The sequence below is a fragment of the Heptranchias perlo genome, chromosome 32 (genome assembly GCF_035084215.1).
Source record: "Heptranchias perlo isolate sHepPer1 chromosome 32, sHepPer1.hap1, whole genome shotgun sequence".
NCBI lineage: Eukaryota > Metazoa > Chordata > Chondrichthyes > Hexanchiformes > Hexanchidae > Heptranchias > Heptranchias perlo.
The window spans coordinates 19,928,733-19,955,338 of NC_090356.1; the positions used below are offsets into that span (position 1 = coordinate 19,928,733).

Genomic DNA, 26,606 nt, shown 5'->3' on the forward strand with positions numbered 1-26,606 from the left:
TTTGGATCCGGGAGATCAGTGGGAGTCAGGACTTTGGATCCGGGAGATCAGTGGGAGTCAGGACTTTGGATCCGGGAGATCAGTGGGAGTCAGGACTTTGGATCCGGGAGATCAGTGGGAGTCAGGACTTTGGATCCGGGAGATCAGTGGGAGTCAGGACTTTGGATCCGGGAGATCAGTGGGAGTCAGGACTTTGGATCCGGGAGATCAGGGGTCACAGTCTCAGGATATGGGGTATGCCATTTAGAACCGAGATGAGGAGAAATTTCTTCACGCAGAGGGTGGTGAACCTATGGAATTCTCTACCACAGAAGGCAGTGGAGGCCAAGTCATTAGATGTATTCAAGAAGGAGATAGATATATTTCTTAATGCTAAAGAGACCAAGGGATGTGGGGAAAAAGCAGGAACAGGGTACTGAGTTAGACGATCAGTCATGATCATTTTGAATGGTGGAGCAGGCCCGAAGGGCCGAATGGCCTACTCTTGCTCCTATTTTCTATGTTTCTATCAGTGGGAATCAGGACTTTGGATCCAGGAGAATATCTCATTTTAAAATGGAGAGATGGGGTTTTATCTAATTGGTTAATCTAAATGGACCAGTTGGAAACTAAAATTCACCACATCAGACTAAGTATCGTGGACTCTCGATTATCTACCAGTTTCCATTAACCATCCGGGCTCCATTATGGCGGATTTCATAGAATAATGAAGGTCCCATGGTATTGAGCTGAGCTGGGCCGGGCGGGGGAGTGCTTTATTAAAAGCTGCAAAGAAGCAAAATTGTGATTAACCAGTAGTAATGGTCTGTGTGTGAGGTATTAGAGTGTTAAGGACAACAAAGCAAAATACTGCAGATGCTGGAAACCTGAAAAATAATCAGAAACACTCAGCCAGTCAGGAAGCACCTGTGGAGAGGGAAGCAGAGTTAACGTTTCAGGTCGATGACCTTTCATCAGAACTGGAAGAATTGAGAGATTTAACAGGTTATAAGCAAATACAGAGCCAGGGGAGGGGAGGAAATAACCAAAGGAAAAGTCTGTGATAGGGTGGAGGGCAGGAGTGATTAAATGACAAAGGGATTGTGCAAGGCAAGGAAGGTGGTGATGGGACAGCAACAAAAGATGGGCCCAGAGGAGCTGTAAATGGCAACAGCAGAACCATTACCAGCACCTGCTGTCTGAAAATAGGAACAACTATTGATTGAAAGATGCTCCTGCCCTGACCTTAGTTCCTCCGCCCTGTCCGGGCAGACATCCGCAACAAATTAATTTGAGGTCACTTTAATCATTGTGAGCTGTGAAGTTTTTGGGTCATTTCCCCCAAGCTGTACACTGCAGTCACTGGCAGCTGAAGTGGTGTCTACTCTCCATCAGGTGTCTCTCCCCCGCTTCACTGCTGCAAAGTCTGAATGCGTTTCTTGTAGTCAGTAACTGTGTATTGCATATTAATAGGACACTGTGTCATCAATACCTAACACATCAACTTCAACTGTTTATAAAGTACCTAAACCATTAAAGACAGAATCGATTTTATAATCAGTGTGGAGTCCCCCAGCCAGCTGTTTCCAGCAAAACCTCCGCTGAAACTCTCCACAGCTCATTAACATAGCTCCGCCCCCTCCCGTGAGTTTCCCGCGGATTACGCCAGTTCTGAACTGGCTTTTAATTTATGCCTAAAGTTTTAGGTGCAGCAGAACCCAAAGTCATAGTCCTGGTGCTTTAGGGGAATTTTTTTATTGCTCCTCTCTGAGACCTGCATCGCACTTTCTGGATCTTTGAATGCAATTTTATGGCATCAGAATTTTTAAAAATTGAAAAGCTTCCAGGAATGCATTTTTCTTAAACATGCTGTGCCTGATGTGTGCAAATGATGATTTGATGGCTTCAAGCTTTAATTTTCATACATAAAGAGGGATTTAAAGAAGGAACGTGCTGTAAGTTCACTGTTTCCCTCGGGCTCTGAATGTTCACACCGGTTTTTACATTCCGATGTATGTTAATGAGATTGGTGTGAAATTTCAGCATAAATACCAGTTGAAACTGCCGTAAAGATTCACAGGTCGTGCCGGTACGCTGTTGCAGGAAATTGGGACCGTCTCAGTCCTGTCCCCGGTGAATGAAGGTTTGGGTTAGTCTCAGCATATAAGGGACTACATGGACCATAACACATTATACGGAGATCAGTGAGCTGGAGATACTCCAGATCTGGTCAAGTTCATGGACTTTACAGAAAAATAAAACAGCAAGATTTTGATACACTGCTCAGTGTTTCTAACAGCCTGTGAAGATTTTGAAGTAGACTAGGTTATATTAGCTCCAAATAACCTGTCCTACTCGCTCGTCCTCCTCTCTGCATCTTCACTCTGTTGAAATCAAGAACCATCGCCCTGTTTCCTGCTCCAACATTCTTTCCCAGCATCTCAAAAGCATGGAACTCCTTCCGTCCCTCAGTTTCTCCTCCCTGCTACAATCTACAGGCGATTAATAACCAAGCTTGATGCCATCTAATTACTGCAGGTTTCACAAGAAAAAGAATAGATTTCTCTAGCAGCCTGTGTCCTTCAGGCACTTTTCAGTAATTACCTACCGTGTAGATAAACAGTCAAAGTAAGAAGTGTAAGTACAGGCCTTGTGTCAGGCTGTGCTAATATTTTTAGTCCTCTTCAATTCTCACTAATCTGAGGGTGTTAGTTGTGTGATTCCCTGTGAATAACCAGAGCGTGAAGCTGCAGAGGACGGAGGATAGGGTTGGGGGCAGGATCCCCCCCTCTCTGACATACTCCGTGTTGTGGGTTGGTCAGCATGTATGAGTGGCTCTCTCCTTCGATCTGCACAAGCCAGTGTCTCAGCAGTGGGCCGTGCCTGTCTCTATTGCATATGAGCCAATCTCTGTAGTGTACTATAGGATCCCTGGGCTAGGGAAGGGTTAAAAAATGTAGGCTGGGTTCCCACTGCTGGTGCCTATCCAGCATTTCAGTGCTGGGTCCTCAGAGCAATTAGGGACCTAACTAGAGCCTTTCCCAGTTTGTATAGCCCAGTCCCACATCATACAGTGCGGATTATCAGTGACCTGCTGAACCAGCACAGGTCTCATCTCGGAGTCAGAAGGTTGTGTGTTCAAGCCCCAATCTACAGAACGTAGTTTAGCCCCAAATTGCTGCATTGTCCTTTGCATGAGAAGTTAAACCGAGACCCCGTTAGCCTGCTCAGATGGGCATTAAAGATCCCGTGGCATTATTTTAAAATAACAGCAAATTCTCCCGGTGTCCTGGGCTAACATTCCTCCCTCAACCAACACCATTGAAAACAGGTTAACTGGACTGTCATCTCACTGTGGCACATTGCAGAATGGCTGCCATGTTCGCCTGTATATTAACACCATTCACAATATGAACCATTTTGATGATATAAATGTGAGCATTTCTTTGTTGTATACATCAATAAAAATGAACCCAATATCACCCCAATAGAAAAATACTGCCCAGAGTGTCTGTAAATCCTGGGTAAAAGGTACAGTTTTATTACCATCTCAATATAGAGGTGTCATTTATTCACCAATGTAACTCGTATGTTTTGAGTTGAAATAACTATATTAAACAAGGGTGTGACATATACACCAGTGTGGACTGTAACCCAGATTTTATGGTAAATGTTCCCATGCTGATTCTGATCTTTTGTCCAGTGTCAATGGGTATTGGGGGAGTGACTAAAGTGGTGGGCTATAGGATAATAGGCATTTAAATCACCTTGGTAACAGTGCAGCTGCAATATAACACCAAGCACAGCTTTAAACAGCTCATACCAAACAGGTTTATATTGAGAATGGCGGCAGCAGCAGCAAGGTAATGCCCATCTCCACTGGCACCTGTCGATGCATCTGTAACTTTGCCTGCGTCCCAAGGGATGGAGACAATGGAAAGCCTCTCAGAGGGCGCAGGTCTCTGTTTCACTAAGGCTCTCCGGTGATAAAAACAAAAAGGCCTTTTGTGCCATAGAAATAATGGGGAAAATTTGAACTGGGGTTGAGTTACTTTAAGTACAAGCCCCACTCCCCCAACTGAATGACTATTACACCCTGGGCGGTGATGGACCCCTTTATTAAAATCTAAGTGTGGCCAAGGTTCAAAGACACACATGATCCTAATTTAGATACAGATAAGGAAGGCCGTTTGGCTGATGCTAGTTTATCCATCCTGTAGGACCACACAGACCCCCCCTCATCCCTGCATCCAGCTGTTAAATGAGTCCCAGATGTTTTGCCTACACTCCACATGTTGAATGTTTTGGTTGGGATTTCAGGAATAATCCCCGATTTGGTCACAGTGAATGCTAGCTCTGTCTTATTCAGACCTACCAGGGGGAAGCTACTCTCTAGGCCCAATGACTAATAAAATCGACCAGAGCTCATGTTCTTACCCTTCCACTTTTGACATTCTCTGTGCAGGATTTGATGTACATTGGCATCGCCATGACAACCTCCAGCCAGGCCTGTACAGTACCGGCTTTCCATTGAGACATCGGCATCGTTCTTGCGATCTCCACTTGCTGCAGCCTGTCCAGCTGCTCATCCCCCTCCGATAAACTGAGACTCAGGTGGGTGGGGCTGGACAGACTGTCAGAATCTGTAGGGAATGGAAAAGATTAACATCAGTAACGTCACAGAAGAACGTTTTTTAATCAGATCGATCTCATGACAGTTTTGTGGCAAAACTCTGCTCTTATTTCTTTCAGTTGCCCGGGTTCAAAGTGACTATGATGAATTAAGCAGACAGTTGAGTCCATTGTGCTTACTGTTTTAGGAACATAGGAACAGGAGTAGGCCACTCAACATCTCAAGCCTGTTACGTCTTTCAATTAGATCATGGCTGATCTGTATTTGCTCCATTTACCCACCTTTGATCCAAATCCCTTGATACCTTTACCTAATAAAAATTTCTCAATCTCAGCCTTGAAAATTTCAATTGACTCAGCATCCACAGCCTTTTGGGGGAGAGAGTTCCAGATTTCCACTATCCTTTGTGTGAAAAAGTGCTTCCTGATTTCACTCCGGAATGGCTTAGCTGTAATTTTAAGATTGTGCCTCCTTATTCTGGACTCCCAGACCAGACGAAATAACTTCTCTGTATCTACCCTATCGAATCCCTTTATCATTTTAAACACCTCGATCAGATCACCCCCTCAATCTTCTTCACTCAAGGGTATACAAGCCAAGTTTATATAACCTGATCTCATAATTTAAACCTTTAAGCCCCGGTATCATTCTGGTGAATCTGCGCTGTGCCCACTTCAAGGCCAATATATCCTGCCTGAGGCGAGGTGCCCAAATCTGAACGCAGTACTCCAGTGGGCATCTGACCATCACACTACCTTGCTCACTCATATGTATGTAGCCCACACACCTCTACTCTTTCCTGTCTCAATCGTCCAGCCAACTGCACATGTCATAAATCATGGAGTATTTGTAACATTCTACAGGTCAGGAAGATCCCAGGTTCAATCGGTGGCATTTGTTGAGTTAACTGACCTCAGTTGAGATGGTGGTGGGTCGCTCGTATCCCTTGACTTGGGAGGGGGGTGGGGGGGTGGGAGGGGAAAGAGGAGGGTCAAAGCTCCTGCTCCTGACTGCTATGCAGTGATACCTGCTAGAAATGTAAAAGTAAGGACATCGAATGAGGACAGGATGAGACGGGGCTGTTCTGGCCCAAAGTGGAGGCTCACAAAGGAAGAATGGCCCATAGAGGAGAGATAGGAGGAGGGGGAGGAGAGGAGGGGGAAGGGGGGGAGAGAGAGGGAGGAGAGGGGGGAGTAGGGGGGAGGGGAGAGGGGGGAGTAGGAGAGGGGGGAGTAGGGGGCGGGAGAGGGGGGAGTGGGGGGGAGGGGAGAGGGGGGAGGGGAGAGGGGGGAGGGGAGAGGGGGGAGGGGAGAGGGGGGAGTAGGGGGGAGGGGAGAGGGGGGAGTAGGGGGGAGGGGAGTAGGGGAGAGGGGGAGGACGGAGGAAGGAGTAGGGGGTGGGGGAGGACGGAGGAGGGAGTAGGGGGTGGGGGAGGACGGAGGAGGGAGTAGGGGGTGGGGGAGGAGGGAGTAGGGGGTGGGGGAGGACGGAGGAGGGAGTAGAGGGTGGGGGAGGACGGAGTAGGGGAGGGGAGGGGGGAGGGGGGAGTAGGGGGGAGTAGGGAGGAGTAGGGGGGAGGGAAGAGTGGAGGGGGGGAGACACCCGGGGAGGGGTGGGGGTGGAGGGGAAGGGTGGGAGACGCCTGGGGGAGATATAGGAGAGATCTGGGAGAGTATAGGAGACACATAGGGGAGCTGCTATCTGAGGAGCTGGACCTGGACAATAGTTAGTGACCGGGAGAGGAGGGGTAAAGGGAGACACCTGAAGGAGGAAAATAAAGCAGTGAAGTAATCGAATGTAATATTGAGTGGAGTGGGGTGTTAAGAGTGTAATAATGAAGTGAGTTAAAGGAAAGAACTTGCATTTATATAGCACCTTTCACAACCTTAGAACAACCCAAAGTGCTTTACAGCCAATGAAGTACTTTTGAAGTGTAGTCACTGTTGTAATGTAGAAAACGCAGCAGCTAATTTACGCACAGCAAGATCCCACAAACAACAATGTGACAAAGACCAGATTATCTATTTTAGTGATGTTGGTTGAGGGACAAATATTGGCCAGGACACCAGGGAGAACTCCCTTGATCTTCTTCGAATAGTGCCATGGGATCTATTACATCCACCTGACAGGGCAGACGGGACCTTGTTTTAACGTCTCATCCGAAAGACGACACCTCTGGCAGTGCAGCACTCCCTTGGTGTCAGCCTAGATTATGTGCTCAAGTCTCTGAAGTGGGACTTGAACCCATGACCTTGAGACTCAGAGGCGAGAGACTGATGACGTGCAACAATTACACTCCATGTGAGGCTTTTTGTGGGCTGAATGCATGTGAGGATGTGAGTGAAGGAACACTGCCAAGTGCAGACTGGCGCTGTAATGAGCATCACACGGCCTGCTGTGCACTGATAGTAAGCAATTCAAACACATGAACATGATGTGAGGGGAAGTCACTGCAAGTGGTACAGAACAGCATGAAACACTCAGCAGGTCGGGCAGCATCCATGGAGAAGGAAAGGTAGGGTTAAGGTTTCAGGCGATGATCTTTCGTCAGAACGCTGGGTTAACCCAGAAAATGTTAACCCTATCTTTCTCTCTCCACAGTTGCTGTGTGTTTCCAGCATTTTGTTATTATTTCCAACATCTGCAGTATTTCGTTATTTGTTTTAATGCATTTTTGGAAGGTGTAGCTGGTGCCACTTATTGTGCTTGCCCTATGCTCTTTGCTGCACTGCGTCAGCTGTAGCTCAGTGAATAGCACGCTCCTCTCTAAATCAGAAGGTTGTGGGTTCAAGTCCCACTCCAGACTTGAGCACACATTCTAGGCTGACACTTCAATGCAGTACTGAGGGAGTGCTGCATTGTCAGAGGTGCCATCTTTCATATGTAAACAATTTTACAACACCAAGTTATAGTCCAGCAATTTTATTTTAAATTCACAAGCTTTCGGAGGCTTCCTCCTTCGTCAGGTGAACGATGTGAAAATCATATCTTTCATATGGACTGAGGCCTTATCTGCCCTCTCAGGTGGATGTAAAAGATCCCATTGCACTATTTTAAAGAGCAGGAGGGAGTTCTTCAGATCAATATTTATCCCTCAACCAACATCATTTAAACAGATTATCTGGTCATTATCACATTGCTGTTTATGGGATCTTGCTATGCACAAATTGGCTGCTATATTACAACAATGACTACACTTCAAAAGTACTTAATTGGTTGTAAAGCATTTTAGGACGTCTTGAGGTCATAAAAGGCGCTATACAAATGCAAGTCTATCTTTCACCATGCCACTGGCACAGAATGCCCTGGCCACCTCCTTCCATTCCCTCTGGGCAGCTCTCTTTGGGGACCAGCAGTGCTCAGTGCCAAGCAGGGTCTCCCTTCCTCTCTGCTTCTTTTCCTTCAACATCACTGCCACTGCTATATCTGCAAACCCAGAGTTTCTCTGCCCCCCTGCAGTCCTGCCACACATTCTTTCTTCTCTAAGTTTCATTCTAAAATTATATCTAAAACCATCAGCTGCCCGTTTAAGCTGCCGCAGCCTTTCAATCCTGCAGCAGCACGTTATTTTCTGCCGCCACCCACACTACTTCTGATGGTTGGAGCTCACCCAAAATATTATAACGAGGCCGACTCTGGAGATTACAGCAGGATCAAGGCTTGTGGTGTTGGACGGGCCCCAATCCTGCTCTGCTCCACTTCCAGTCAGAAATTCCACACTTGAGTGTGCTACGAAGAGGGTCATGGAGTGATTACCATGACCATCATTTCTACAGCACTCCTTGGTTCAGAGAGACATCTCAGAGCTTCGCTGGACAAAGAGTCGACACCAAGTAGGAGGTAGAAAGGGGGCAGTGAAGGTGTGATTGGAGAGAAGGGCTTGTAGAAGGCTTTTGAAAGCGGGGAGAAACGTGCTGAAGGAGGGAGATCTGGAGAATGGAGGCATTGTAGCTAAAGGAGCAGCTACTGATGGTGGAGTAGAAGAGGTGAGAGGGCTTTCTGGCATCAGTGGAGTAGAGGGGACGAGGGTGTAGGCCCGTGTCGGGGTGCAGATGGAGTGGGGGTGTAGGCCCGTGTCGGGGTGCAGAGGGAGTGGGGGTGTAGGCCCGTGTCGGGGTGCAGAGGGAGTGAGGGTTTAGGCCAGTGTTGGGGTGTAGAAGGAGTGAGGGTTTAGGCCAGTGTTGGGGTGTAGAAGGAGTGAGGGTTTAGGCCAGTGTCGGGGTGTAGAAGGAGTGAGGGTTTAGGCCAGTGTTGGGGTGTAGAAGGAGTGAGGGTTTAGGCCAGTGTTGGGGTGTAGAAGGAGTGAGGGTTTAGGCCAGTGTTGGGGTGTAGAAGGAGTGAGGGTTTAGGCCAGTGTTGGGCTATAGAAGGAGTGAGGGTTTAGGCCAGTGTTGGGGTGTAGAAGGAGTGAGGGTTCAGGCCAGTGTTGGGCTATAGAAGGAGTGAGGGTTTAGGCCAGTGTTGGGGTGTAGAAGGAGTGACAGGTGTGTTGGTGTTTGAGAGGTGGAGGGTGCACAAAGACATTTGGTTGGAGGATATTGTGAGGTAGGGAAGGGTTGTGTTAAACTGTATGTTTCTAATGGCCCATAACCAGATACCTGCCGTTCTCACTCCAATTATGATCAGTATTCAGAGGTGTGGAACGATGAATCCTTATTACTGTGCGTCATTACCACACAGCAACATTGCTCCTGTCACACATTGATTGAGGATCGAGAGTGCCAGTTACCAAGCATACTTAACATATATTATTCATATTTTAATTAAGTTCCTTTTTTAAAACCTGTCCCAGCCGACACAGCTTCAAATGATCATCCCTGAATCTCCGCTGCAGTAACACAGATCAAATCCTATTCAACAAGGAAACCTCTCTCCTTTTATATCAGCTTTGAATCTACCACTTTTGGAAAATCAGCTCCCAAAATCAGCAAGTGTCCATTTTTATACCTATTGGCCATATAACTTTTGGATTCCAATGACTAAATTTCTGTTCTAAATATTGACTCCCAGCACCTGGTCCTGAGCCCTGGTTTATCAGATTCACTGGTAATTTGATGTTAATTGTTAGAGAGAGTTTGGAGGATTTGGATGACACACTGCATTACAAGGGTAAGTGCACTGATGTCACACTCCCAGCAGGGAGCGATGCTTGGAGGGAGCTTGGGCCAGTTTTGTAGCCCTGTCTCCGACCTGCACTCCTTTTGAACGTGGCTTCTCGGTGGGAGTGCAGGATGGGTGAATTTACGCTACAATGCTGTCTTCTTACTTCTGAGGCATGGGCTCAAACCCAGCCGGAATCATGGGATGGAAACCTCCTCTTTCTCTCAGTTGCGTGTAAGGGATCTCACGTGAGGTGGGCCTGGGCCTGGGCCTGGGCCTGCACGTGGGCATGGAGCACACGGTGCGGAATTGCCTGCAACTGGGAAGAAATTCCAGAACAGATGGGCAATATGTGGTAACTAGAAACATCACATTTGTCCAGTAGAGGGTGCGCTTCTGACATTGAGGCTAAGACACCTTGGTGGGGCAGGGGTGGAGAGGGGTGGGGTACTGGAGGTTTTATTTACCCAGTGTCTAACCCATGCAGCACCTGACCAGAAAATGTAATGCTGTAACATTAGGTGCACAAAGTGTTTAAAGTTCACATGAAAATATGAACAAAGTGAGAGTGTTTAATTTAATACTAGTGAAAGTGAATTTTAAATTTAATACTAGTAAAAGTGAAAGTGTTTAATTTAATACTAGTAAAAGTGAGAGTGTTTAATTTAATACTAGCAAAAGTAAGAGTTTAAAATGTAATACTAGTGAAAGTAAGAGTTTAAAATTTAATACTAGTGAAAGTGAGAGTTTTAAATTTAATACTAGTGAAAGTGAGAGTGTTTAATTTAATACTAGTAAAAGTGAGAGTGTTTAATTTAATATTAGTGAAAGTGAGAGTGTTTAATTTAATACGAGCGAAAGTAAGAGTTTAAAATTTAATACTAGTGAAAGTGAGAGTTTTAAATTTAATACTAGTGAAAGTGAGAGTGTTTAATTTAATACTAGTAAAAGTGAGAGTGTTTAATTTAATACGAGCGAAAGTAAGAGTTTAAAATTTAATACTAGTGAAAGTGAGAGTTTTAAATTTAATACTAGTGAAAGTGAGAGTGTTTAATTTAATACTAGTGAAAGTGAGAGTTTTAAATTTAATACTAGTGAAAATGAGAGTTTTAAATGTAATACCAGTAAAAGTGAGAGTGTTTAATTTAATACTAGTAAAAGTGAGAGTGTTTAATTTAATACTAGTGAAAGTGAGAGTTTTAAATTTAATACTAGTGAAAGTGAGAGTTTTAAATGTAATACCAGTAAAAGTGAGAGTGTTTAATTTAATACTAGCTTCAGCACCCCTGGGCTAGGGAGCGGAAGATCAGCCAAGGTCCCTGCTCCTGCTCAGTGTCCAGGGACCCCACTGCTAGAAGTGCGCGTGTGAGGGCAAGATCAGGTATGACTGTGATCTCCTCCATGAACAAATAGCCTGCCAGCACGCGTGAAAAATATTGGCCTTGGGCAAAGGTACCAGAGGCCCAGTAGCACCAGTGGAGCTGCACCCCAACATAAGCCAGCGGCTTCAGAAGAGGAGGGCAGAAAAGTGGAGAAAATTGTCCAATAAACTTGTTCTTGCTACAACACTGACCTCTCCATGATGAGGAGTAGGCCAGCACTTGAAGCCATTGACAATTCATAGTGGCATCTGACAATGTTGCCAATTCGCTCCCAGAAAGTTCACGTACAGTTTTGCAACCACTCTGATTTCTAAAACAAAAACGTCTGGGTGGGTTATGAGGAATAACCTGGGGCTCTTCAGCACCAAAAAGAGCCATTCACAAGCATTCACTCACAATCAGAGTCATGTCGTTCACAATCAGAGGCGCACTGTTCACACAGAGCCGTGTCGCTCACAATCAGAGGCACGTCACTCACACCTCGCACACACACAGACATCTCGCTCACAAGCAGAGCTGCAGGGGAACACTTGACAGCCTCATTGTTGTCAGCCAACAGATTACAGAATGAGTTTTTAAAAAAATTTATCCGAAACTGAATTAATCTCGAATCCCCAGCTGTGAAAGACATTATATCTTGTGCCCAGAAAAAGACTGGTTATTAAACGATCATTTTTTTGCTCCTTATAGCAGCATGTTCCAGACTGTCAGAATCACAATGCGCTCATCCATGTGGGGAGCGAGAGTGCTGGGGCTATCAGCACAAGTTAGATCTCAGGACAGATGATACCACTTGTGGGAAAAACCAAAACTAGGGGCCATAAATATAAGATAGTCACTAATTAATCCAATAGGGAATTCATGAGAAACTTCTTTACCTAGAGAGTGGTCAGAATGTGGAACTTGCTGCCACAAGGAGCAGTTAAGGCGAATAGCATAGATGCATTTAAGGGGAAGCTAGATAAACACATGAAGGGGAAAGGAATAGAAGGATGTACAGTTGGGTCAGATGAAGAGGGGTGGGAGGAGGCTCGCATGGAGCATAAACACCGGCATGGACCAGTTGGGCAGAATGGCCTATTTCTGTGTTGTAAATTCTAAGCAATTACCCTACCCTGAACTGCCGGTGCACAGACACCCACCTCCGAGGAGGATCCTCCTAGTCTCCGCACACACAGCGGGGGACATTTTCCTCGTCCTTATGCCTCCTCCTGACGGTGCTATTTCATGCTGGGGGTACTGTACCGGCAGCACTCCAGGACCTGGCCCGCACGCCTATTCTCCATGCGTGTGCCTAGACAGCGAGTGCTGGTGGGTTATTCGACCGCTGAAAGCATCACAGATCCTGTCTTCTCCTGATGCCCGCATGTGTGCACTTTGCATTCAGAGTCACCAGATAGCAGCAGGGACTCTGACTGATGTTCCTCTCCTTAACCCAGCAGCGCTGTGGCTGGTTGCAGCGACCCTAACAAGCACCTTGTCTGAGATCAGTGCGGGGCGGGGGGGGCGGGGGTTAATGGATCAGTAACTCAGCACAGACCGGGGATCGAAACCAGAGGCCTTCTGATCAGTATTTCTCTGAGTTGCACCAAGTGTTACGTTCACTTACTGAGCCATTACCTGTCTCAGTCTCTCCCTTAACTTTAATGGAATTGCCGCCTAGACCAGAGGAAGCTTTACGATAATGGAAGGTTGTGAGACAGCTAGAGTCAAGTGTGCAGTAATTCATTCGGACAATGTAACAACAGACCGTTATGTACTTTAGGCTGAGGTAGAAGGTATTAGATGGTGCAATGCCTCATTTATTAAACAATATAATCTCAAAATTTGTTGCAGGGCAATCTATGCTTGCAGATCCTACACACAGCCGCTGGGTTACACCTTCAATTCTGAGCAACCTGAGTGATTTACTCCTCACATAATGAAAGCAAATGCCAGTGCGAAGCAATCTTAAAGGGCTCTTTGGCTAATTACAGACAGAAACTGTGACAAACGCACAGCTGGGGAACATTAAGCCGTTCACTTCTAGCGCAGTCAGGAGGCTATAATGATACAAAGAAAAATCCTGCCTCGTTCAGGAGTTGAAAGCTTCGGAATGCCAGATGCTAGGTAAAGCCGGGACCTATAATAGGGAGCAGCCGTTCCCTCGGTAACGGTACTGCGTGTACGTACAGCGATCAGCTCCTTCTTGCAGAGCAGAGCAAAGCAAAGGCCCTCTTTAGCACACAGCTCGGCCTTTGCTGCGCTCCACAAGAGGAGGTCCAACAGTTTGCTCACGCTGCACAACAGCAGCCTCCCAACTCAAAATGCTGAGAGCCTGTGCGACACAGACATTGGTGACAGATTCTGAAGCTGAATTGCACCCTGTTTAAAAGGCTGCGAAGGTTCAGGGGAACATGAAAATGCTGCTGTTGCCATGGAAACAGCTGGGCATAATCTAGGAATCTAACAAATGCTTGAGATTGTAATGATGTGGAGATGCCGGTGATGGACTGGGGTTGACAATTGTAAACAATTTTACAACACCAAGTTATAGTCCAGCAATTTTATTTTAAATTCACAAGCTTTCGGAGGCTTCCTCCTTCGTCAGGTAAATGTTCCTCCTTCGTCAGGTAAATGTCAGGTAAATGAGATTGTAAGTAAGATGTTACTGACTCTCAACACTCAAATTATTCTCCCAGGAGATCTGTACAGGGCTGACACCATAATTATTAATGTGCTTGCACTCAGTATTTTTTCCTCCCGGTTTTCTCCTCTCCTGATGGTGTGGACTCTTTGTGGGGACAGAGTTTCACAAGCACCTGATCCCCTCCTGATCAAAATAGGCCTAACACCAGTGTTGGTCACATGTGAATCTAGTCAGAATGTCAGCAGACCTCCTGAGCCCAATCCTGTCCACACACATTCTCACACGCTCGTGCATACAACTTGCAGCAAGGTTCACTGGATAATGATTAGGAGAGGGAAACCTGGCTGGTTTTCCCCATCCCACTTCAGGGACACCAAGTCCAATTGTGCCACCCCCTATGCCACCCAGATGAAATCAGCTAACTCGGCACTGACTACGAATTGAATCCAGACCTTCCAGTCTGCATGGATTAGTAACCACACTGGGTGTTGAATTACCCCCAAGATCACTGAGGGAGCTACAACTCTGGCTCATAAAATTGTGGGTTCAAGCCCCACTCCAGGACTTGAGCACATAATCCAGACTGACACTCCAGTGCAGTACTGAGGGAGTGCTGCACTGTCGGAGGTGCCATCTTTCGGGTGAGACCTTAAATTAAAGCACTGTCTGTTAGCTCTGATGGATGTTAAAGATCCCAAGGCGCTATTCGAAGAGCAGGGAGTTGTCCCAATGTCCTGGGCAAAATTCTTCCCTCAAGCAATATAACTGAATAACAATTTAATTGGTCATGCATCTCATTTGCTGTTTGTGGGACTTTGATGTGCACCCTTTGGCTCCATGTTAGCTTACTTCACAACAGTGACTGCGCTTCAGAAAGTCGTTCATTGGATGTGCAGCACTTTGGGATGCTCTGAGGTTGTTAGAAGACACTCTATAAATGCAAATTCTTTCTCGTTCCTTCTTTCTCAGGACATGCTCTATTACTCTGGGTAATGTTTTTATGTAGAACCTACTTTCATTAAAAAAAACACAAAATGGACCCAGCCATGTGAGGAAAACACTCAAACATGAGGAGATGAATTCTCTCACAACACGCAGCTCACTGAGATCATTGGGCTGGAGACGATGTGTGGGTGCTGAAAGGCGCAATCTATTAATATTTTTTGAGTTCTGTTTTTCACAGGTTTCTCTCTCATCATTTCCTGTGGATTTAAAAGGATTGAGGAGGTGCTAGATCTCAGGCTGGCTTACAGCACCTTTGAGGCCTGGGTTTGAATCCAACCCAGACAGACAGGATAAAAGCCTTCTTTCCTCACTGACTAAACAATCGGTTGCCCAATTTAAAAGGTCTCTATTTTTACGTGTTTAATGATTTTTGCTAGCTTTGGGAATCAATTGGATGAGATACCAGGATAGAGAGGCTTAAGCTCTATATGTCTGGAGTCATGGTTAAGGTGAGGCCTTCCAAACTGTGGCGCCCTCAGGTTTTCAGATTCCTGTATTTTCTTTTATTTGTTGACTTCCAACACGTTATTTCTGTTGTGTAAATCGATTAAAAAACACTTTCTGCAAGGATTGGGCTGTGTTCCTTCAGGTGGCTGACACTCTTTCAGCAGCTAGTGCGTGGGGTACTTTTAACCATAATGATATAACACTCCTGTTATTATAAAACAATCATCTAACTTGCTGTAAGGAATGGCATAGGAGGTCCACTAGGTTCTACATTGGCTTCCGGTCCGACAACACCTCAAATTTAAAATTCTCATCCTTGTGTTCAAATCGCTCTCTGTAACCTCCTCCAGCCCTGCAACCCTCTGAGAACTCTGCGTTCCTCCAATTCTGGCCTCTTGCGCAGCACCGATTTCCTTCGCCCCTCCATTGGTGGCCATGCCTTCAGCTGTCTAGGCCCTAAGCTCTGGAATTCCCTCCCTAAACCTCTCCCCCTCTCTACCTCGTCCTTTAAGACGCTCCTTAAAACCTACCTCTTTGACCAACCTTTTGGTCACCTGTCCTAATATCTCCTTATGTGGCTCGGTGTCAAATTTTGTTTAATAATCGCTCCTGTGAAGCGCCTTGGGATGTTTTACTGTGTTAAAGGAGCTACATACATGCAAGTTGTTGTTATTGTTGTTGTGTCAATTAAAGGTCAGGCTGGCTTTCTTTTTCTAAACTGTGATAACAAAATTTGCCTGACAATGTTATATCTGAAGAATGACAGATGAGCCTCCGAGCTTTGTCATACATGATTTCCTGTCGTGTGCTCACCATGTGTAGCTGGATGTGTAAGAGGAAATAAGTGTGACACTTAAAAGTCATGCACAAAGTGCACACTTCCCTTAACATATTACTGACTATTGCCTATGGTCAGCTGATAAATAAAATGTTTTACATACAAGATGGTCGACAGAGACTTCCAAAACTTGTTCCACAGGGTCACCTAGTGGCCAGAGTCTGAAACTACAACTACTTAAATTGAATGGTAAATGTTGACATAGTAATTTACAATGGTAAATGTTGACAGAAAAAGTGACCAAAATGGTGACAACAGGAAGTAAGGTTTGTGGGTAGGACATGCACAATCTACTCGAGATTTTTAATATAGATAGGCAGAGAGATATAAAATGTATGATCCATCTGTGCTTCTCCTGGATCCTATTTCTGTTTTTATTAGTATCTGTTGCAGCCTTACCCAATTTAAACCAAATCCCATCAGCCAAGATTGTATTTAAGGCTGTTGGCACTTTTAACCATAATTAATGGAGCAGGAGACACACTGCTATAGGGGACAGAGCTCTGGAGAATGGGAACTATTTATTCAGTTACAGACCCTTACAACCTCAAAGACTTCAGCACAACTGGCTGTGTCAACCACCTTGGAACAGCTGGAGCTCTTTATCAACTAATACTGTGCCTTCTCTCTTTTGTCTGCCTCCTTCTGCATCTAGACTGCAGCGGCTGCTCAGATCCTTAAAACTAATCCCATCCTGCAAGATGTCACATCTGTTTAGTCATAAAAATTTAGGACCGAGGGTTTATGTAAAGTCTGGGTTTATAGTCTGGGCCCAGGGGCATTTGTCGCTGCCAGACATCTGCTGGCCAAATGCTGACGGCCCATTATTGAAGTGCTGCAACCTGATTGGCTGTTAGCAGGCACTAGCCCCCCAATAAAGTCTTGTATTCTATGGGTGCCCTTCAAATTTCTAAAGGAATGTGACAAATATTCTTAAGAAGGCACACACTGAAAATGGCTACAGTGTTAAAAAAAAACTTAACTGACTTCATTGTAGAATGGAGACCGAGAGATAATTGAAGATAGAACGTGCATTTATATAGCACCTTTCATATGTTTAGGATGTTCCAAAGCACTTCACAGCCAACAGGTTATTTTCGAAGTGTTCACTGTTCTTATGTAGGAAAACCTGGAAGCCAAAATGCACACAGCAAGGTCCCACAAACAGCAATGAAACACATGACCAATTAATCTGTTTGATGGTATTGGTTAAGGGAGGAATGTTGGCCAGGCCAATCTCCTTCGAGTAGCGCCATGGAATCTTTTACTTCCATCTGATAGGCAGATTACTGGTACTGAAAGATGGCACCTCTGAAAATGGGGGATTCCCTCAGTACTGCACTGGCAATTACGTGCTACAGTCCCTAGAATGGGGCTCAAATCCATGACCTTCTGACTCAGAGGCGAATGTTAACAACAAGCAAAGCTGACAGAAACAGGAACTATATTGTGCAATGTAACATACTCTTGCAACCGCGATGCTGAGATTATCGTGGATAGCACATTCAGTGAGGTGGTCACACCGCAGGTAAAGATTACGCAGGCAGAAAGGAAATGGGTGACCGCCAGGCAGAGTAAAAGGACTGGGCAGTTAGAGCAGGAGTCCCCTGGGGCCGTCTCCCTCTCAAACAGATATACCGCTTTGGATACTGTTGGGGGAGATGGCTTATCAGGGGAAAGCAGCAAGAGCCAAGTTTGTGGCACCACAGGTGGCTCTGCTGCACAGGAGGGGAGGAATAAGAGTGGCAGGGCTATAGTGATAGGGGATTCAATTGTAAGGGGAACAGATAGGCGTTTCTGCGGCCGCAAACGTGACTCCAGGGTGGCATGTTGCGTCCCTGGGGTCAAGGATGTCACAGAGCAGCTGCAGGGCATTCTGGAGGGGGAGGGTGAACAGCCAGTAGTCATGGTCCATATCGGTACCAACGACATAGGTAAAAAAAGGGATGAGGTCCTGCAAGGTGAATTTAAGGAGTTAGGAGATAAATTAAAAAGCAGGACCTCAAAGGTAATGATCTCAGGATTATAACCAGTGCCACGTGCTAGTGAGCATAGGAAAAGGAGAATAGACAGGATGAATGTGTGGCTGCAGGGATGGTATAGGAGGGAGGGATTTAGATTCCTGGGACATTGGGACTGGTTCTGGGGAAGGTGGGACCTGTACAAGCGGGACAGGTTACACCCGAGCAGGACCGGGACCGATGTCCTCGTGGGGGTGTTTGCTAGTGCTATTGGGGAAGGTTTAAACTAGAATGGCAGGGGGATGGGAACCTGAGCAGGGAGACAGAGGAGGGGGAAACAAGGATAGAAGCAAAAGACAGAAAGGGAAGAAGCAATAGTGGAAGGCAGAGAAAACAAGGGTGAAAAACAAATCGGGCCACAGTGCAAAATAAAACGAAGATGAATGCAATCTTAAAAAGACAAGTCTAAAGGCATTGTGTCTTAATGCGGGAAGCATTTGCAATAAGCTAGATGAATTAACAGTGCAGATAGATATTAACTTTTATGATATAGTTGCGATTACAGAGACATGGCTGCAGGGTGACCAAAGATGGGAACTGAACATCCATGGGTATTCAATATTTAGGAAGGACAGGCAAAAAGGGAAAGGAGGTGGGGTAGCATTGCTAGTAAAGAAGGAAATCAATGCAATAGTGAGGAAGGATATTGGCTCGGAAAATCACGATGTGGAATCTGTATGGGTGGGAACTAAGAAACACCAAGGGGCAGAAAACATTGTTGGGGGTTGTCTATAGGCCCCCAAACAGTAGTGGAGATGTAGGGGAGGGCATTAAACAGGAAATTAGAGACGCATGCAAGAAGGGTTCAACTATAATCATGGGAGACTTTAATCTACACATAGATTGGTCAAACCAAATTAGCAATGGGGGAGGAATTCCTGGAGTGTGTACGTGATGGATTTCTAAATCCAATATGTTGAGGAACCAACTAGAGTACAGGCGATCCTAGTCTGGATATTGTGCAATGAGAAAGGATTAATTAACAATCTTGTTGTGCGGGGTCCCTTAGGGAAGAGCGACCATAACATGATTGAATTCCTCATTAAGATGGAGAGTGAAGTAGTTGAATCCGAAACTAGGGTCCTGAATCTAAATAAAGGAAATTATGAAAGTATGAGGTGCGAGTTGGCTATGATAGATTGGGGAACTTTACTAAAAGGGATGACGGTGGATAGGCAATGGCTAATATTTAAAGAACGTGTGCAGGAATTACAACAATTATTCATTCCTGTCTGGCGCAAAAATAAAACAAGAAAGGTGACTCAACTGTGGCTTACAAAAGAAATTAGGGCTAGTATTAGATCCAAAGAGGAGACATATAAAATTGCCAGACAAAGCAGCAAGCCTGAGGATTGGGAACAGTTCAGAATTCAGCAAAGGAGGACAAAGAGATTGATTAAGAGGGGAAAAATAGAGTATGAGAACAAACTAGCAGGGAACATAAAAACTGAATGTAAAAGCTTCTATAAATATGTCAAGAGCAAAAGATTAGTGAAGACAAATGTACATCCCTTACAGTCAGAAATGGGGGAAATTATAATGGGGAACAAAAAAATGGCAGAACAATTAAACACATACTTTGGTTCTGTCTTCACAAAGGAGGACACGAATAACCTCCCAGAAATGTTAGGGAACCAAGGGTCTAGTGAGAGGGAGGAACTGAAGGAAACCAGTATTAGTAAAAAAAAGTGCAAGGGAAATTAATGGGGCTAAAGGCTGACAAATCCCCAGGGCCTGATAATCTACATCCCAGAGTACTAAAGGAAGTGGCCCTGGAAATAGTGGATGCATTGGTGATTATCTTCCAAAATTCTATAGACTCTGGAACAGTTCCTACAGATTGGAGGGTGGCAAATGTAACCCCACTATTTATAAAAGGAGGGAGAGAAAAAACAGGGAATTACAGACCAGTTTAGCCTAACATCAGTAGTAGGGAAAATGCTCGAGTCTATTATAAAAGACGTGATAACAGAATACTTGGAGGGCATTAACGGGATTGGACAAAGTCAGCATGGGTTTCATGCTTAACAAATCATGCTTAACAAATCTACTGGAGTTTTTTGAGGATGTAACTAGTAGAATAGATAGGGGAGAACCAGTGGATGTGGTGTACTTGGATTTTCAAAAGGCTTTTGATAAGGTCCCACACAAGAGGTTAGTGTGCAAAATTAAAGCACATGGGATTGGGGGGAATATACTGGCATGGATTGGGAATTGGTTGACAGACAGGAAACAGAGAGTAGGAATAAACGGGTCCTTTTCCGGGTGGCAGGCAGTGACTAGTGGGGTACTGCAGGGATCAGTGCTTGGGCCCCAGCTATTCACAATATATATCAATGATTTGCAGACGACACAAAGCTGGGGTGGAATGTGAGCTGTGAGGAGGATGCAAAGAGGCTCCAATGTGATTTATATAAGTTGGGTGAGTGGGCAAGAACATGGCAGATGCAGTATAACGTGGATAAATGTGAGGTTATCCACTTTGGTTGTAAAAACAAAGGCAGATTATTATCTGAATGGTAATAGATTGGGAAAATGGGAGGTGCAACGAGACCTGTGTGTCCTTATATACCAGTTGCTGAAAGCGAGTATTCAGGTGCAGCAAGCAGTTAGGAAGGCGAATGGTATGTTGGCCTTCATTGCAAGAGAATTTGAGTACAGGAGCAGGGATGTCTTACTGCAGTTATACAGGGCCTTGGTGAGACCACATATGGAGTATTGTGTGCAGTTTTGGTTTCCTTATCTGAGGAAGGATGTCCTTGCCTTGGAGGAAGTGCAACGAAGGTTTACCAGACTGATTCCTGGGATGGCAGGACTGACGTATGAGGAGAGATTGGGTCGACTTGGCCTATATTCACTAGAGTTTAGAAAGAATGAGAGGTGATCTCATCGAAACATATAAAATTCTAACAGGACTAGACAGACTAGATGCAGGGAGGATGTTCCCAATGGCTGGGGAGTCCAGAACCAGGGGTCACAGACTCAGGATACGGGGTATGACATTTAGAACAGAGATGAGGAGAAATGTCTTCACTCAGAGGGTAGTGAACCTGTGGAATTCTCCACCACAGAAGGCAGTGGAGGCCAAGTCATTAGATGTATTCAAGAAGGAGATAGATATATTTCTTAATGCTAAAGGGATCAAGGGATATGGGGAAAAAGCAGGAACAGGGTACTGAGTTAGACGATCAGCCATGATCATTTTGAATGGTGGAGCCGGCCCAATTTTCTATGTTTCTTTTCCACCTCCTTTCGGAATTTCACCAATCTTTTGTAAGGCTCCTCTGCCTGGGCCATGGTGCATTTGAGCTTGTCCTGTTGTGCATGAGGAGGTTGGATGCAGGTAATGTCCTCAAAGTCCTCAGTGAGTTCCCAATCTCAGTCATGCTCCTTTGGATGATGGTCAACTGCTTCCCTACATTGAGGGAGAGAAAATAGGAAGATCGGCCACTCTGGGCAGCTCCTGTATGTAACTCCCAGCGAGGTGCTGTGCGGTAGCATTGAGATACAGGGGAAGCACTCCAGCCTGTTCCTTTGGCTGACGAAGACACATAACAGAGAGAACTCAGGAGTAGGAAAAAAAGGACTGGAAAAGTAATAAAACAGAACTCTCCTGACCAAGAGGAACAATTTTATGTTTTGGCCTCTTCCCACAACCCTATGGAGCTCATCATAAAAAGTCTGAGAGTCACTTAGCCAACAACAGCAAGCAGGTCAACTGATTTGGTGGGAATTAAGATCCTTTTTGGTTCTGTATGTCAATCTGGAGCAGCCAATAATTTTGAAACTCAATATCCATTAGTGGATTTGGCGTGCAGTGCATTAAGGCCTTGTACTCTCTACTTTGTGGGTTGGATTTGAATCCAGCACACGCTGATGGGATAAAAGCCTGTCTGCCATGGTGGTAAGGATCCTGCACAAGTTTGGGTCAGCTTCAATCTAGTTCATAGAGTGTGGGACCACAGCACAAAACTGCCCCTAATTTGGAGGCTTCACTCAGACGACATAAGGTTATGAGAAGTGGAAATATCAAACTAGTGCGGTTAGGGAGGGTAGGACACCAGGGAGAACTTCCCTGCTCTTCTTCGAAATAGTGCAGTGGGATCTCTTATGTCCAGCCGAGAGGGCAGTGGGGCCTCGGTTTAACGTCTCGTATGAAAGACGACACCTCCAACAGTGTAGCACTCCTTCAGTAGTGCAGTGAAGTGTCAGCCTAGATTTTGTGCTCAAGTCACTGGAGTGGGACTTGAACCCACAACCTTCTGACTCAAAGACAAGAGCGCTACCCATTGGGCCAATATTTATCACTAAAACAGATTATCTGGTCATTATCACATTGTTGTTTGTGGGACCTTGCTGTGCATAAATTGGCTGCTGCGTTTCCTACATTACAACAGTGACTACACTTCAAAAGTAATTCATTGGCTGTAAAGCGCTTTGGGATGTCCTGAGGTCATGAAAGGCGCTATATAAATGCAAGTCTTTCTTTTTAGGGGAACACTGTTAAATACATCAAAAGTAGCAAAAATACTTTCCTTCCCTTCACAGTGAATATTCACCTTAAAAACATAAGGCAATGGTTCGGCGACATGTGGTAATTAGCCCAAGGTCACTGTTCAGAAATAGTTGCTCTACATCGGGAAATTATTTTTTGTTCAGTGATTATCTGAGCTATAAAGACTATAAAGGAAGATCCGAGGTTTTATTCCTAGCCTGTGTTGAGTTAGCTGATCCTGCAATGGCTTCTCTTCCAGCACCGCACTGTTACCTCTGGAGTCCCTCAGGAATCTATTCTTGGCCCCCTCCTATCTCTTATCTATATGCTGCCCCACGGCGAAATCATCTGAAGACATCAGGTTCCACATGTACACTGACGACACCCAGCTCTACCTCACCACCACCTCTCTCAACCCCTCCACTGCCTCCGTGTTGACAGACTACTCATCTAATTGTGGATGAACTGCAATTTCCTCCAATTAAACATCGGGAAAACCAAATCTATTGTCTTCTGCCCCTGCCACAAACTCTGTTCCCTTCATTGATTCCCTCCCACTTGCTGGCCACCATCTCAGTCTGAACCAGACTATTCCCAAATTCACCGTCCTATTTGACCCTGAGCTGAGCTTCTGGCCCCATATCCTCTCCATCCTCAAAAAAGGGCAGGATTGGGTACAAAATATCCCTGGATACAAGGTGTTCAGGAAAGATAGGGAAGGAAAAAAAGGAGGGGGGGTGGCAGTATTGAGTAAGGAGAATATTGCAGTGCTGGAGAGAGAGGATGTCCTTGAGGGGTCAAAGACAGAATCTATTTGGTTAGAGTTAAGAAACAGTAGAGGCGCTATTACACTACTGGATGTGTGCAAGAACTATAAGGTAGTGACAATGGGGGACTTCAACTATCCTAATAGGGACTGGGATAGTAGTGGGGAAAAGGGCAAAGAGGGTGAGGAACTTTTGAAGTGTGTTCAGGAGGACTTTCTTGATCAGTAGGTTTCTGGCCCAACGGAGAAGGAGGCATTGCTGGATCTGGTTCTGGGGAATTAAGTGGGTCAAGTGGAGCAAGTGTCAGTGGGGAAAATGTAGGGAACAGCGATCATAAAGTTTTGATTAGCTATGGAAAAGGACAAGGAGCAATATAGAGTAAAAATACTTAATTGGAGGAGGGCCAATTTCAATGGATTGAGAACTGATCTGGCCCGAGTAAATTGGAATCAAAGATTGGCAGGCAAAAGCTAGATTCAAACTCAAGTTTCAGATGTTAAAATGCAGCCCATTATCTGACACTGCTACCCAGTTCCCTAGTTGTAGACATTGTCCTCCCTCTTGCCTGAGGGCACGGACTCCTTAATGGGATTCACTCCCTTCATCACCGGCGCACTGTGGCTGCAGTGTGTACCATCCACAGGATGCACCGCAGCAACTTGCCAAGGCTTCTTCGACAGCACCTCCCAAACCCGCGACCTCTACCACCTAGAAGGACAAGGGCAGCAGGCACATGGGAACACCACCACCTGCACGTTCCCCTCCAAGTCACACACCATCCCGACTTGGAAATATATCGCCGTTCATTCATCGTCGCTGGGTCAAAATCCTGGAACTCCCTTCCTAACAGCACTCTGGGAGAACCTTCACCACACGGACTGCAGCGGTTCAAGAAGGCGGCTCACCACCACCTTCTCGAGGGCAATTAGGGATGGGCAATAAATGCCGGCCTCTCCAGCGACGCCCACATCCCATGAACGAATAAAAAAAAATATGGTTCATGGCAATCTGCAGATTTTCAGGGCTTCACTTAAATAACCATTCTTCATACATGAACCTGGACAGTGGGTGGCAGCAGGATATTCAAACTTGGGGTAGTCCTGTTTTTGATTAAAGTAGATATTAATGGACTTGGGGCTAGTTCATCAGAAAGTTGGCCTGAAGTTGGATACATGAGCCCAGTGATTAGGAGGGGGGTGGGGGGGAAGACACATCCTTACTGTTTGGGGGTGGTCAGAAGAGTTTAAATCTTCCATAATAATAGAGGATCACTATAAACAAAACTGTAGTCATTTAGATAATAGCAAGACAATCAGCTCCCAAGAACATTGACAATTACCTTTCAAAACACTGATATCACAAACAAGATCCTTCCACGGGCTGCAGATTAATGAATTTCTACTTCAGACGCATGCACCATACCCAGTTGAAGGGACAGGCCAATGATCTTTATGTCAATGCCACCAGGTATTGATTGGAAGGAGTTCTGTTGTGGAACCTGGATTCATTTTCCCTTATATCCTCCATCACTGCCTTCTGACTGGTATCTCACCAAAGCCATAGTTGGGATCAGGAACTCAGTGTATTCAGAAATTGTGGGCACATACCTGCGCCCTACCACTCCATGCCAAGGCATCTTGATGCTCCAACAGGATGTGTCAGCCTACGACCACTTTCATGAAGGCACAAAATTTGAAGCATTTGGGGTTTCGCTTCTCTCCATTGATAAATATTCACTGACTTTCCTCCTCTGCACGACAGCTGGAGAGAATGTGTCTCAGCTTCTCTGCACTCACTGAAATCAGAGGGGTCTGCGTCAGGGCTATATCCATAATCCAATTGACAGGATGGGGAAACTTCCAGTTGCTCATCAACCTTAGAGGTAGTGTCGAGGCAGCCACACCTTCAATGGATTGGAGCCATTGCCAATTGGACCAACTTCCTCCAAATGTACCAGAGCATCATGTCTTGTGTTAAAAGGTGTGAGTTGTCTCCATTGCTTCAGTGGGAGGTTTGGAGATACCAGACAAGCACAGGACTCTCCCTGTACCTCTTCAGCGCACCTTCCAGCAAGTTCACTAAAAAGCAGACTGTGGAACAGATGTTGCTGGGTGAGACTGCATCAACCAGAAGAAGTGATGGGTGCTGACTTTGAGGGGAGGGAACATAGGAACAGGAGTAGGCCATTCAGCCCCTCGAGCTTGTTCCATTGAATAAAGAGATCATGGCTGATCTGTATGCTAACTTCATCCACCCATCTTGGCTCCATATACCTCAATACCCTTGGTTAGCAAAAATCTATCGATCTCAGATTTAAAAATTATTAATTGAGCTAGCATCTACTGCTTTTTGTGGGAGAGAGTTCCACGCTTGTACCACCCTTTGCATGAAGAAGTGTTTCCTAACTTCTCTCCTGAATGGCCTGGCTCTGATTTTAAGGTTATGTCCCCTTATCCTAGACTCCCCCAGCAGTGGAAAAAGTTTCTCTCTCTCTACCCTGTCAATTCCTTTCAAAATCCTAAAAACCTCAATCAAATCACCCCTTAACTTCTATATTCCAGGGAATACAAGCCCAGTTTATGTAATCTCTCCTCTTAATCTAAACCCTTGGAGCCCTGGTAACATTCTGGTGAATCTGCACTACACTCCTTTCAAGGTCAACATATCCTTTCTAAGGTGCAGTGCCCAGAACTGTACACAGTACTCCAGATGTGGTCTAACCAGGGCTTTATATAGCTGTAGCAAAACTTCCTTCCCTTTATATTCTAGCCCTCTAGACATAACAAAGGCTAACATTCCATTGGACCTTTTTGATTACTTTTTGTATCTGACCACTACATTTTAGTGACCAATGTACATGGAACCCTAAATCTCTTTGGACCCCCACTGTTCCTAGATTTTCACCATTTAAAAAATACTCAGACTGATCCTTTTTTGGTCCAAAATGGATGACCTCACATTTACCTGCGTTTAAATCCATCTGCCAAATTTTTGCCCACTCACTTAATCTATCAATGTTTCTTTGTAATTTTATGCTCCTGTTTACACTACTTACTATGCCACCAATCTTTGTGTTATCGGCAAGTTTGGATATATGGCTCTCTATTGTGTTATCTAAGTCATTGATAAATATAGCGAATTGTTGAGGACCCAGCACAGATTGTTGTGGGACACCACTAGTCACTTCCTTCCAATTCGAGTACATACCCATTATCCCTACTCTCTGTCTTCTACCGCCTAACCAATCTGCTAACCTGGTCAATAATTTGCCTTCAATTCCATGAGCTTTAATTTTAGCCAACAGTTTCTA

General features: G+C 45.3%; 1 protein-coding gene across 4 annotated transcripts in view; it reads right to left on the minus strand.

Moving 5' to 3' along the window:
- The window catches only part of LOC137301143 (kazrin-like), a 656,751-nt gene that overhangs the window by 39,013 nt on the left and 591,132 nt on the right, over nt 1-26,606 (minus strand). For all 4 annotated transcript variants that reach the window (XM_067970588.1, XM_067970590.1, XM_067970592.1 and 1 more), the window contains one exon: nt 4,417-4,622. In XM_067970588.1, the coding sequence (XP_067826689.1) occupies nt 4,417-4,622 (206 nt within the window). The remainder of the gene's footprint in view (nt 1-4,416; nt 4,623-26,606) is intronic.